Source organism: Fundulus heteroclitus, chromosome 14, assembly GCF_011125445.2.
Source record: "Fundulus heteroclitus isolate FHET01 chromosome 14, MU-UCD_Fhet_4.1, whole genome shotgun sequence".
NCBI lineage: Eukaryota > Metazoa > Chordata > Actinopteri > Cyprinodontiformes > Fundulidae > Fundulus > Fundulus heteroclitus.
Window position 1 is genome coordinate 31,258,794 of NC_046374.1, and position 12,640 is coordinate 31,271,433.

Sequence of the window (12,640 nt, forward strand, 5' to 3'; positions counted from 1 at the left end):
AACCTACTAAACATCAAAAGCTAAAAACCAGGTTTACGGCAAAAGTGTTTTTTTTAAAAGCCCTAAATGCATGATCACCCTGTATTAAAAGCTAGATATGTTATTGATCAATCTGGAAAGACTTTATTAATCATTAATAACTGTTTATTGTGCATTAATAAAGGGTGAGAAAGACAAAAAAGAGACATAAGTATGTACCATGTAATATTATTACACTTTTCAATAAGGCTCCCTTTGATAGTTGTGGATGTTTATAATACAGTGATAAAAGTAAAATATTACATAGTACAGAATTATGTTTACAAATTCTTATTTAGCTTATAAGGTTGTACTTTACACTGAAATATTTAGTATAGCAACTATAGATGAAATAATTTGAAACGTTTTAGCCAAATATAGATTTTGTTCACTATTTAACAAGAAACTGGTCCGTTTTGGTTCTTTCCCGCCCTTTATTAATACATAATAAACAGTTATTAATGATTTATAAAGGGTGATCAAACTATAATATTTCTAAAAACCTTTTATAAACTTCTATAAAGGGAGCCTTATTGCCAAGTGGTACCAATGTGTTTATCTTAGTGACTTCAGTTACTAAAATAAATGAGCTTTTCAGTAATCTGATTCATTTCTTCCACCTTCCCTCCATCTTTCTAGTCCTTCTTCTATTGTCTCTCATTTTTTCCCTTTATTCTCTTCTTTATTTTTCCTTCCTTCTTTTCTTTTGTCCTTCCATCTTTCTCGCTTTCACCTTTCTCTTAGGTCACTTTAATTTTGTTCCATCTTTCATTATTTCTTACCTTCTTACTTGCTTTTTTTTGTAGTTTTTCTTATAAAATGTTACATATTTAGACAGATCTGCAGTAAATTCAAAGTGAAGTTTAGCATTTGTATCAAACAGAACATAAACCACCCCATTTTGCCCATATAATCCGGAAAAAAATTTAAATTTAGAAGTGAAAATGTGTTTGAAGCCTGAGAATTTAGACGTAAGTTCCACTTTTTGAACTGACTTAGTGAAATTAACTGAATCCACTTGATCTATTTTTAATTTTGATTAATTGAGCTGCTCCTAATCATAAAGGGACATTTTATTTTCTCCTACATCGTTTTCTATTTCCTTTTATCTCTTTATTAATGCTTATTTTCATCAATCCTCTTTATTTCTTCTTCTATCTAAAACTTTACCGCCCTGTTTGAGGGGGGCCATCGTTGTTATTTAGGGAACGTGCGTCCATCCCGCCACCAGAGCTCGCGCGTGAGCAGCAGCAACTGGCCAGAACACGCGCGCGCTCACAAGCACGTGCTGTCTGAGGTTTGGGACGAAAATGTTGCGGAATAAAAATACAAACTTCCCCTTTTGGAGAGAGTGAAGCGCCTCGTGAGAAAGTTTATGAAAGAGAGAGATGTGAGCGATAAAAAAAAAGAGAGAGACGCACGTACGCGCACGCGCCTTCCTCTCCCGGCCCCTCGCTCGCTCTGCTCTGATTGGTCCAGCCACCTGTCTGTCCTCCGTGCAGGGGGGCGGGGCCAAGCCGAGGCTGACCTGGAGTCTGATCCAGGCTGCTTTACGCGCAGACCGGACAGTCCGCGCACGGATTTCCACAGCGAGACTTTACTCTGGATGCGAAGCGCGGAGAGTTTAGGAGAAGCGGAGGACGTTTTTTTTTTCCCTTGTAAAGAAAAAAAAGAAAAGGGAGTAAAAGAAGAAGGAAAAGTGTGCGGGGAAAACTAGAAAAGAAGAGGAACAAGTGGTTTCCCTGCTGGAAACTATCCGCTCATCCCAGTTTCCACCTCCTCCATGTCGCTCCCCGGCTCTCCTCCGCTCCTCTCTCCGGGCTCGGGGACCCAAACCCCCGTCGGGCTCTACCGCTCAGCCCCGGAGGGTCTGCTCACCTCCTCCGCCGTCTCCACCAGCACGTCCAGCCCGGCGCACGTCAACTCCAACTCCCACTCCCACTCGCTGTCCCCGTCCCCGCGGCTCACCAGCAGCATGCTCAGCGCCTTCCTGCCGGGACCCGGCGGCGCCCTGGGCTCCCTCGGCGGGCTCGGCTCGCTCAGCGCCGCCGGCCTCACCCCGGGCTCCCCGGGCTTGGCGCAGACCTCCCCGGGACCGGGTCTGTGCAGCGAGTGCAAGCTGGTGGAGGTGCACGGCGTGAAGGTGGCCAGCTTCAACGTGGACGGCCAGGAGCTGATCTGCCTGCCGCAGGTGTTCGACCTCTTCCTGAAGCACCTGGTGGGCGGGCTGCACACCGTCTACACCAAGCTGAAGAGGCTGGACATCGCGCCCGTGGTGTGCACCGTGGAGCAGGTGCGCGTCCTGCGCGGGCTCGGCGCCATTCAGCCCGGCGTCAACCGCTGCAAGCTCATCTCCAGGAAGGACTTCGAGACGCTGTACCAGGACTGCACCAGCGCCAGGTCAGTCGGCCGCGCCGCGCCGCGCCGCGCCGCTCCGGCTCCGGTTCGGCTGCGGGGCGCAGAGCGCTCCGCGGCTGCGTGTGCCGGGAGGCGCTTTAACTTTTAGGGAGGGCGCGCCTCCCGTTTCGGGACAGCCCGCCGCTCTGTGCGTCCTCCGCCCTGCTGCAGCGGGTCTGGTGGGGTTCGGTCCGCTTTATTGCAGCTTTGGACGCGTTGATCCACACAGACCCGGTCTGCTGCTGCTCAGCACGCAGGGCTGTGGTACCAAAGTCTGAGCATTATCCAAGCAACTGAGCACAAGGACAAGTTTGGTGTGCCTGACTTTAATTCCATCACCTAAGATATCTATATCTATATCTATATATTCCATTTGGTTTTGTCCTTTGTGCGTAATTTGTCACCTGGTTTGCAGAAAATAACTAATAAAATAAATATAGACACATTTAGAGAACCTGGAACTGGGTAGGCACATGTACTCTCTTTATCTTTTAAATTTTTTTTTACAAGTTTAAACGTAAAAAATATCCCAGACTATCACTATAGGAATCTTTCTTTACTTTAGAGTAATTAAATCCAGGCTTGATCAGTCTGAGTGTCATTTATTTTACTAATGAAGCTGTGAAACAGTTGGAAGCCCGGCTTTAAATTTGAGGATAATGGGGAAAAAAGAGCAGGAACTCGGATTTAAACCTTTAATATATATATAAATGTATATATATATATATATATATTTTCAGAAATTCATCTAATTTCTGGTGGTCTTGTGGGTAATTATGTCGTTAAATCCTGCAGAGCTCTTCTTTTTTTCTCGTGTATCGCTCTTTTCCTCTGATTAATTAGATATTTTGGTAAAACTCCTGCAAATGTTTCTTTTTTTCTTTTTTTTTTTTTTTAAAGCACCAATCAATCAGCCAGAGTTTGGAACCTGTCAATTATTATTAGTATTTTTTTCTTTTTTTGGCTTTGATCAGATATTTTTCATGTTAATTAAACGGTGAAACGCTTAAAAACTGGTAACCTCCACCATTGTCAATCTATAGAAAAACTAACGGTGCCTTCTTTCATACACTTTCTTTTTTAAGTTCAGTAAAACAATGAGTGCAGGTTTAGAGGCATGTGCTCTGATGCTGAAATAATAGATAATCTTCCAAATCATCTATTTTTTTCTAGCAGATTCATACTAGCACCGTAATAAAGGAACCTGCGTGGCTCGTTTTTCCTCTCGTACGTTTATCGACCTTTAATAAAAGTAACAGAGAGCAGCAGGTCAGGTCGGTATCGGCTCGGAAAAAAAAATAAAACACCTGATCGGTGCATCTGGGCTTGTTCTCTGTGTCCGTTTTAACTTTGCAGCTTGTTGTGTTGGCCGTAAATGAACCAAAAACACAACCGCGTCACTTTGTGTTGTGTTTTCCTGGAAAAGCCTCACAGCCTCTGTTTGGGATGCATGTCGTGGATAATCACAGTTTTTTATGCAAACTTGCCTTTTTCCCCTCTTTGTTTTTGTCTTTTTGTCAATTAAAACAAATCCACCTGTACAAAAACGAGGAAGATTGAACCAAAAAATCGGCGTACAGGTGCATTTATTCAGCTGATTGCTTGTTTGTGTCTCTGTGAGGAAGAACGTGCTTTACTGTAGGACATGCTTAAAGGCTTTAATCAGTTAAATTCTCCTCATTTAGGTGTTTTTTTATGTGTTTCTGGCAGCAGGATGCGCAGGAATGGCTTTTTGGAGCGTGCGGAGGACTCTGAGTGTTCACAGAGCTGATAGCGGGCGTTATTTTTACACGCCGACGGGATATTTTTGGTCGGTGGAGGAAACGTTGAGCGGGTGGATTTGTGGCAGGAATGTTTTGGTGGTTTGACTTCATTGCTCGGTTATTTTCAGGGTTTTTTCTTGCATATATGCGACATTGGGGTGAATGTGACATAAGTTGATCTTCTAAGCGAATGTTGGGTGTCTGATGGTGGCGAGCAGCTCGTGAGTCGCTGCAGCTCAGCACTGCTTCCCTGAGTGGGTGAGTGGGCGGGGCCGGTCCTGAGGGCCAGATTTCTGCAAGTTTTAGACGTTCCCTTTCCTTGCTTGCTTCCTTCCTTCCTTGCCACCTTAAACCTGTCTGTTCATCGTTTTCATCACAGTTGCTGATTTTTTTTGCACATCTAATCAGACTTTTGGCTTTTTATCACCAGACGATAAACTTCTCTATTCAAACTTAAGGAAAAATTAAAACTCAAACTGTTAGTTTTTAGTCCATAAATGTGAAACATTGTGAACTTCTGACAGAAATCTTGTGTAGAAACTGTAATTAGCAAAGATCTGGAGGAGATGTGATTCCTTCTTTCTTTTCTACACTCATAGCTTGCTCCCTCCTTTCCTCTCTTCCTTTTTCCCCTCCCTTCCATCCTTCCTTCCTACCCCATTTCCTCCTTCTCTTTGCCCTTCACTCACTTCCTCCCTTCCCTCCTTCTTCTCTTCCTCCCTCCCTTCCTCCCTTCCTTCCTTCCTTCCTTCCTTCCTTCCTTCCTTCCTTCCTTCCTTCCTTCCTTCCTTCCTTCCTTCCTTCCTTCCTCGGTCCCTCTCTCCCTTCCTTCCTTCCTTCCCCCCTCCCTTCCATCCTTTCTTCCCCCCTCCCTCCTTCCTCCCTCTCTCCCTTCCCTTCTTCCTTCTCTCCCCCTTCCTCCCTCTCTCCCTTCCCTCCTTCTTCTCTTCCTTTCCTCCCTCTCTCCCTTCCCTTGTTTCTTCTCTCCCTCTCTCCCTTCCCTTCTTCCTTCTCTCCCTCCTTCCCTCTCTCCCTTCCCTCCTTCTTATCTTCCTTTCCTCCCTCTCTCTCTTCCCTTGTTCCTTCTCTCCCTCTCTCCCTTCCCTTCTTCCTTCTCTCCCTCCTTCCCTCTCTCCCTTCCCTTCTTCTATCTTCCTTTCCTCCCTCTCTCCCTTCCCTTCTTCCTTCTCTCCCTCCTTTCCTCTCTCCCTTCCCTTCTTCTTATCTTCCTTTCCTCCCTCTCTCCCTTCCTTCCTTCCTTCCTTCTTTCCTCGCTCCCTCTCTCGCTTCCCTCCTTCCTTCCTTTCCCACTTCCTCCTTCTCTCCCTTTCCTTCTTCTTTCTCTTGCTCCTTCCCTCTCTCCCTTCCCTCCTTCTTCCACACACACACACACACACACACACACACACTTTGCTGTACTTTATAACAGGTTGAATGTTGTCTTTTTCATCTTTGGCTCTTGTGACTCGCAATCAAAGGTGCATCTCCGTCTCCTCCTTACTCCCGCCTTCCTCCTCTCCTCCTCTCCTCTCCTCTCCTCTCCTCTCCTCCTCTCCTCTCCTCTCTCCTCTCCTCTCCTCCTCTCCTCTCCTCTCCTCTCCTCTCCTCCTCTCCTCTCCTCTCCTCCTCTCCTCTCCTCTCCTCTCCTCTCCTCTCTCCTCTCGTCCTCTCTCCTCCTCTCCTCCTCTCCTCCTCTCCTCTCCTCTCCTCTCCTCTCCTCTCCTCTCCTCTCCTCTCCTCCTCTCCTCTCCTCTCCTCCTCTCCCTCACACCCTCTCAGCGGTGCATGTCAGAGGTAATAATGGATCATGTGAATGCACATGGAACAACACGGCTGGAGAGCCATTGTTGCTGAACGCGCAGCCAACACACACTCCTCTCCCTCCAATCATATTGACATTCTTCTAATGCCTCCCCCCCTCCTCCGCTTCGCCCTCTTTAATGCGCTGGGAAAAGAAAAAAGGGTGGTGGTGGTGGTGGTGGGGGGGAGAAATTAAATAATAACACACGCGCACACAAACGAAGAGAAAAGGGGGAAAACTCCCGCCGTTCCCCGGCATACTTCATCTTCTCCGTAATCCGTGCGAGTGTTTGTGTTTCCGTGTGTGTAAACACGATTACCTCCCAGATCCACTGGTGCCGCTTTTTTTTTTTGGTCGACTCGCGTTTTGTTTCCTTTTAATTTGAAGTGCTTCTGATGCGGGATTACGAGGGATCTGCTGCGTCACCGAGGTGGGAAAGCAGAGGAAGCCAGAGGCCTGTGCCGGAGGAGCAGCATTCCCACACGTCTGGATGAGAAGCAAAACATCGGGGGCAATTTATAGCCCGTGATGTCATCGCAGGGGCTTCATTAAGTCTGTCAGGGGTCACTGTTGTGTTGGTAGATGTAGAAATAGTCGGTATATTGGACAGACTTGACTTATTGTTACAATAAAGGTCACAAAAAGGGGATAAAAGTTGACCAAACGGTCGGACCACCTCCTCCGTCCGGTCCAGCTGAGATGCACCCAGACGCTGCAGGACTCCGGCCCTGGAGGACCTCCCAGTCAAAGCGGTCCCAACTTTAAGCGTCGGAGAGTAAAAACGCCGTCCCGGCTCCTTTTTAAAAGCTGTGAAACAGCCCTTTAGTTTCACCCCCCATGTAAAGCTGTGAAACAGACGCCAGCTTCGGCCACACTGCGCGCTCGTGTTCCCTTACAGTCGCTATAAATCATTGATATCTTGTTCTGTCCTCTTCTATTTTCTAGCAGGTGAGCAAACTGCTGGCAGATGAACAACACGAGCGGCTTGTTGCTGAAAAACCTTGGAGCCGCCGAGGTGGTAGCTGCTAGATTGGGCTGGTAATGTCTAACGAGCGGCCTGAAACTCCAATGTAGCGTCGCCTCAGCGACTTTACGTGTCCGCTGTTCCACTTTGTCTGACGTCAAAGGAAAGAAGAACAGGACTCTGATCAATCAGCTGCCAGTCTGACTTCATGTCAGGAATTATGGTTCTTAATATGACGCAGACGCCAAATCAGCCGAATACATATGACGCAGACGGTGGGGACCTTGGGGTAATTTGGGCGAGGGTCCCCTGCGGAGGTGCAAACACGCCGAGGTGTCGCCGACACGCGGACGGCGAAAAAGGCCTTTAAATTAGCGCTGTCTCCTATAAAAGGCAACATTTCCCTGTTTATGTCCATCAGCAGGAGCATGCGCGGGGCTGCGTGCTGGCGGAGAGGGTTGTGGGTTCAAAACCTGACACGGGGTTTGCATGTTCTCCGTCTGCATGCGTGGGTTCCCCCCCGGGTACTCCGGCTTCCTTGCACAATCCAAAAAACTTTTAATGGTCTCTCTTAGTTGTCCTTGGGTGGTGGGGTGTGGTGCATGGTTGTTTGACCCCGCCCTTTACCCTATGACCCCTGGAGCTGTGTACCAGTCCCCCCGCGACCCCTGCAAGGACAAACAAGTACAGGCGACAGATCGATGGATGATTTTATATTCTAATGAGGCCCTGCTGATTGGATACGGTTCACTGGAAAATACTAAGTTCCTGTTGAATCCATAAAATGATGGAAAGTCTTAGAAACAATAAACAGGTTATATACTGTCTGACAGATTAACAAAGAATCATAATTTATATATATCTACAGACATAATACAGACTTGATTAGTTAGGCTGAGCTTCTGTCAGATTGTTTTATAGAGTTTTCTACACATTTTTCTAAATTCTACACCAAAAACTCTCATCTTAGAGGGGAAAACCAGCCTAGGTGGACTTGACTTGTCGGATGTAGGATCGCTTACTGGACAAAAGTTCATATTTACAATAACTTCTTCTTCTGGTGCCCAACGCCGTTGAGCTGGATGCCGCTTTACGATCCTGTGTTGAACCAAACGTAGCGTTAAAGCAGGCAGGAGAGAATCCCAGAGCTCATCCAGCGAATGTCTGACGGTGAATAAGTCGCCGAAGCGAAGACAAGGAGGAGACATGATGGCTGAATGCTGCTGAGGACGGGTGGGCGGGGCAGAATCTCCTGTCTCAGCAACATGTCAACCCGCCAAGAACCTTTACCCAAATAAAGGCGGATCCCTCGCCAGTTTTTGGTCATTACTTCATTCCTGTGATCAGAAGCTGATCAGGCAAAAGGCTAAAAGGATGCTTTGTTTGTCGTTTGGGTCTTTGTCCAGGTTTCTTGAATGGTCCACACCCTACGCAAAGTTTGTAGTTGATGTTTAAATAAATAAAATAAAAAAGTCGTAAAGACCCTGGGAATGTGAGGATGCTTTTGGACAAACTTCAGTCATTACTTACTTCAATTCAATTGATCAGGCAAAAGGCTGAAAGGATGTTTTTTTTTTTTTTTTTTTTGCCTGACATTTTGGTCAGTTCATCTTTCTTGAATGGTACATGAAGTTTTTAGTTGACGTTTTAAAAAGAAAAAAGCCCTAAAGGTCCTGGAAGTGTGAGACTAGCCGATCTGGAGCTAAAGTGAGGGGGACACGTGGGGGGCGGCGCTCCTACGCATGGGGCCCACATTTTCAATCGAAGGAAGGGCCGGTTTTGATCTGAGCGAGAGCGACGGAGTGTTTTCTCCTTCCTTGTCACCTCGTTGGCTTTCTGCGTGTCTTTGGGTGTGTGTGAGGGGGAAAGAATCGATAGTGAGTGACAGGAGGGAGGGTTGCTGATGTCGGAGTGTTATTCTGGGCTCTCCTTATCACGACAGGCTGTTAGAGCCCACACACACACACACACACACACACACACACACACACACAGCCATCACAGCGGCACACACTCATCCACACCGATGATGGAGGCTGTGTCGTCTGTAACTCGTGGGGGGGGGAAGGCGTTTTGGTTTGCTGAAGCGTTGCGCGGCCACACACACTGGCGGGAAACGCTCCGCGCGCCCTCAGCGTGAGCTCCTCCCGTCGTGGCGCTCTTTTGCACGGGGCATTAAGTTTTTTTAATGGAACGCAGTGTTTTTTTTTTTTATCAAAGCGCGCACGGCGAAATGTGGTCAGCGGTTTGCGAGGCGTGCGTCTGAGCGTCTGAGCGAGGGACAGAGGCCAGAAAGCACAAACAGAGCTATCAGCTGTCGCCCGCCGACTCCGGTTACACGTGTGCGCGTCCGGCGCCGACCTGCGAGCGCCGGGTTCTCTGGGCCTCGCTCCCCGTCGCTGTGTCTGGTTTCGGCTCCGCTTTGTGCCGTTGGTTAATTGATAAAGGTTAAAGCGCCGGCCGGCCCGGCGCGGAGCTGAGGTCGTCCCGCTGGCGAAACGACACGGCTGATTTTATGGCCTCTGAAGTTGGGAGATTGGTTGGAAAACAAAGACGCTGCCTTCAGTTGAAGTATTTTCTGAATCCTGCAGCGAGGCCCTGGTTGGTGTTTGGTTATGAAGGTTCAGTCGCATGGAGCATAAATACCAGTGTTGCACAGAAACAATCATGATTGATCTGAAGTCTTTTAGCTTAATGCAGCAGCTAAAATATTATAACATAATACCTGAGGTGTCAAGCAATGAAGCACAAACACTTTGTTACCTTACTTAACCAGAAAGTTTCATTATCTACTGGAGTAATTATTTTTTAGCCGACTTTTTACTTCTACGCCTTAAAATATTGTGCAGTTATCTGTACTTGCTGCTTGTTAAATTTAAGAAAAAGCCTTCATACTTCTGTTTTATTTCAATTTCTTTTCATTCCCACCTACCCTTCTTCAAAACAAGCAAACAAACGTAAAAACAAAAAGAACTGTCCAGACAAATTGCGCCTCCTGGATAGAATGAGCTTGAGAGAGTGGTTGGAGGCGGTACTGCACCCAGTTGTTGCCAAAAACAACTGAAGAAGAAGAAGAAGAAGAAGAAGGGGTTGTGCTCTATAGAACATTATGTTGTAGCCTGATTAATGGTATTTCCTTTTCTTCAAACCCTTTAACTTAATACTTTACATAGTTTTGAAACCAGTACTTTTATAATTTTAATTGAGTAAAAAGCTTGAGTTACTACGTATTTTTTTAACCCTGGCATCTATGCTTCTACCTAAGTAGTAAATGGGAATACTCTTCAGACTTCTGCATATTACAAATGGTTACAGTTATGTGAAAAATGTTTGTCCCTCACATGTTTCTTCATGTTTTCTTTCCTTATTTGTTTATTTTGCCACTCTTAAATGTTTCATCAACCAGATTTTGTTACCGGACAAAGATTATCCGTATGCATTCAAATGGTGGCTTAATTTAATTTTCTCTGGAATAAACCACAGCGTCCCTGTGTGAAAAGTAGCCGTCCGTCTTGTCTAATAATGAGCGAACTGTGATTAAAAACCTATTTGGACCTTATTACTGTCAAAAGATCCCTTTACTGGACCTGTCTGACAACACGAAGTAGGCGCTAATATCAAAATCCATTACTAGGGTGACGCTGCCGTTACCTTTTGACACTTGGCCAGGATGGTCTGGAAACCCCTTTTTTCTTAATAAATAGATGAATTAAATTCACCCCTTAAGAAATTCCTACGCTTTGCTCTTTCCCAAACCTTAATTTTTCTACTTTCTGGTGACGGAGTTAAATGACGAGCTCATACGCTGCCACAGAAGACTTCCTCTGTTAAAATGGCTCCACCATTACAAACACGAAGAGCATTTCAGCTCTGAGATCTGACGCCCCATCAGAATCCGGCCAGTGAGGGTTCCTGGAGTCTTTATGAGACATAATTGAAATTAATTGAATATGAAAGTTAATTTAGAAACGCTTAGTTCCTTGTTCTTTGTCTTTACGCAAATTAAATAAACACAAAACATCCTCATTGCTCTTGTCATACCTCCGTTTTAATGAAAACATTTCTGAGGGAACAGCGAGGAAAGTGTGAAATTCTGTTAGTTTGTTTCTGATTTCAATTTTCAGGCCTTCCCCCCTCTTAGCATGAAGTGTCCGCCTTTTGTGAATAATGCACGTTCAAGTGTTCATATTTATCTTTTTTTTTTTTTTTAAACAATTGCAGACTTTCTTCTTGTTTTGCATAGATGTTCTTCACCAAAATGACCTGCAGGAATTAGGCGCATTTAATTTGGATTTAAACTCATCTCCGTGGCTTACGGAGATAAGCTTTTATTGTTTCAAAGAGACATCTCCAAGCCGTCGTTTTGAATCTTGTCTCTTTAAAGCATGCACAGGCTCATCCTGGGTTATCACAAGCACGTCTGGTGCAAAGCGAGCAGGCCCCCCCCCCCCCCCCCCCCCCCACACACCATTTTTCACAGTTTTCCATGCAGCCAGAACCTGGTGGCTGAGTGTGTGCTTGCGTGTCTCAGGGGCCAAAAAAGTGGTTTCATGCTTCAGTTACTGTCCCACCAAGCAGCCGGGGCGAGAGGCGCGGTGGAAGATGCTCTCTCTCTCTCTCTCTCTCTCTCTCTCTCCCTCTTGTCTCTGTCTTCTGTATGAAAACAGAGGAGAGTGAAGGATCACAGAGGGAGAGGTGAAGATCAAAGCAAGAAATATGACCCTCTGTCACCATGGAAAAGAACCGATCCTCTTCGTCTGTGTGTGTGCGAGGACTGAACAAAACATCGAGAGGGGAGAGGCAGGTCAGTGTGTGTGTGTGTGTGTGTGTGTGTGTGTGTGTGTGTGTGTGTGTGTGTGTGTTGGACATAGATAATGTTTCACAAAGGCTGTTTTAGTCTCTAAGTTTTCAGTAACTGAGACTGCTCTTTGTTTGTGTGAAAAAAAAAAAAAAAAACAGAACTTGCACAAACATTTTGAGTTCACTTTCGGTTTCTTCATCTTCCTTGTTTTTTTTTTTTTTTTTTTTTTTTTGTTGAGCCAGCTTCTAAATTATTTATTGCAGCCAACATCTGGGCAGCTGCAGGGCAGCGTCTCAGCTGCATGGTAACCCCCAGCAGAGATCGTTATGATTAGCTGCGTTTATTAGGCACAGAAACAAAGCGAGTCTGTTTATTGAACAATTTATAGCGGCTGAAGAGACGATACCCCGATAATCGTTTTTGCTCTATCAGTTTCAAGCGCATGCACCAGAAAACACATGCGGATATACTTTCTATGTAAACCGATGGTAAACAAAAAAAAAATGGGTCAGTTTTGAACCAATTATGTTCAACTTTTTTTGAGCCTTTTGTTTTTCCATTCTTCTCCGGTGCTGTCTCAGATTGGACCGATTGGAGGGGCTCTGATACACTGGCTGCGTCCCAATTCGCAGGCTGCGTCCTTCGAAGGACGCATTTTAAGGCCGGTGACGTCACAACGATGCGCGGAGGCTGTCCTATTTGGTAAAAATTCTGAGGATGCTTAAAATGCAGCCTTCGAATGCATCCTCCTTTTCCCCGAATTCTGAGGATGCGTCCGCTACCATCCTTAGTGGCCTCGCCTGCCATAAGATTTCCCAAGGTGCTTTGCGCGCTTTTTAAGTGATAGTGAAGTCAGTTATTTACAGGGTTTGTACACATTTAACTATTCAATTCAA

General features: G+C 45.9%; 1 protein-coding gene across 2 annotated transcripts in view; it reads left to right on the top strand.

Moving 5' to 3' along the window:
* The first annotated feature begins 1,536 nt into the window (after nt 1–1,536).
* The window catches only part of dachb (dachshund b), a 124,470-nt gene continuing 113,366 nt past the window's right edge, over nt 1,537–12,640 (top strand). The window contains exon 1 of one of the 2 annotated variants that reach the window (XM_036146719.1): nt 1,537–2,418. In XM_036146719.1, the coding sequence (XP_036002612.1) occupies nt 1,802–2,418 (617 nt within the window). In that variant the 5' untranslated portion in view covers nt 1,537–1,801. The remainder of the gene's footprint in view (nt 2,419–12,640) is intronic. The other variant, XM_021308976.2, reaches the window with a different exon arrangement.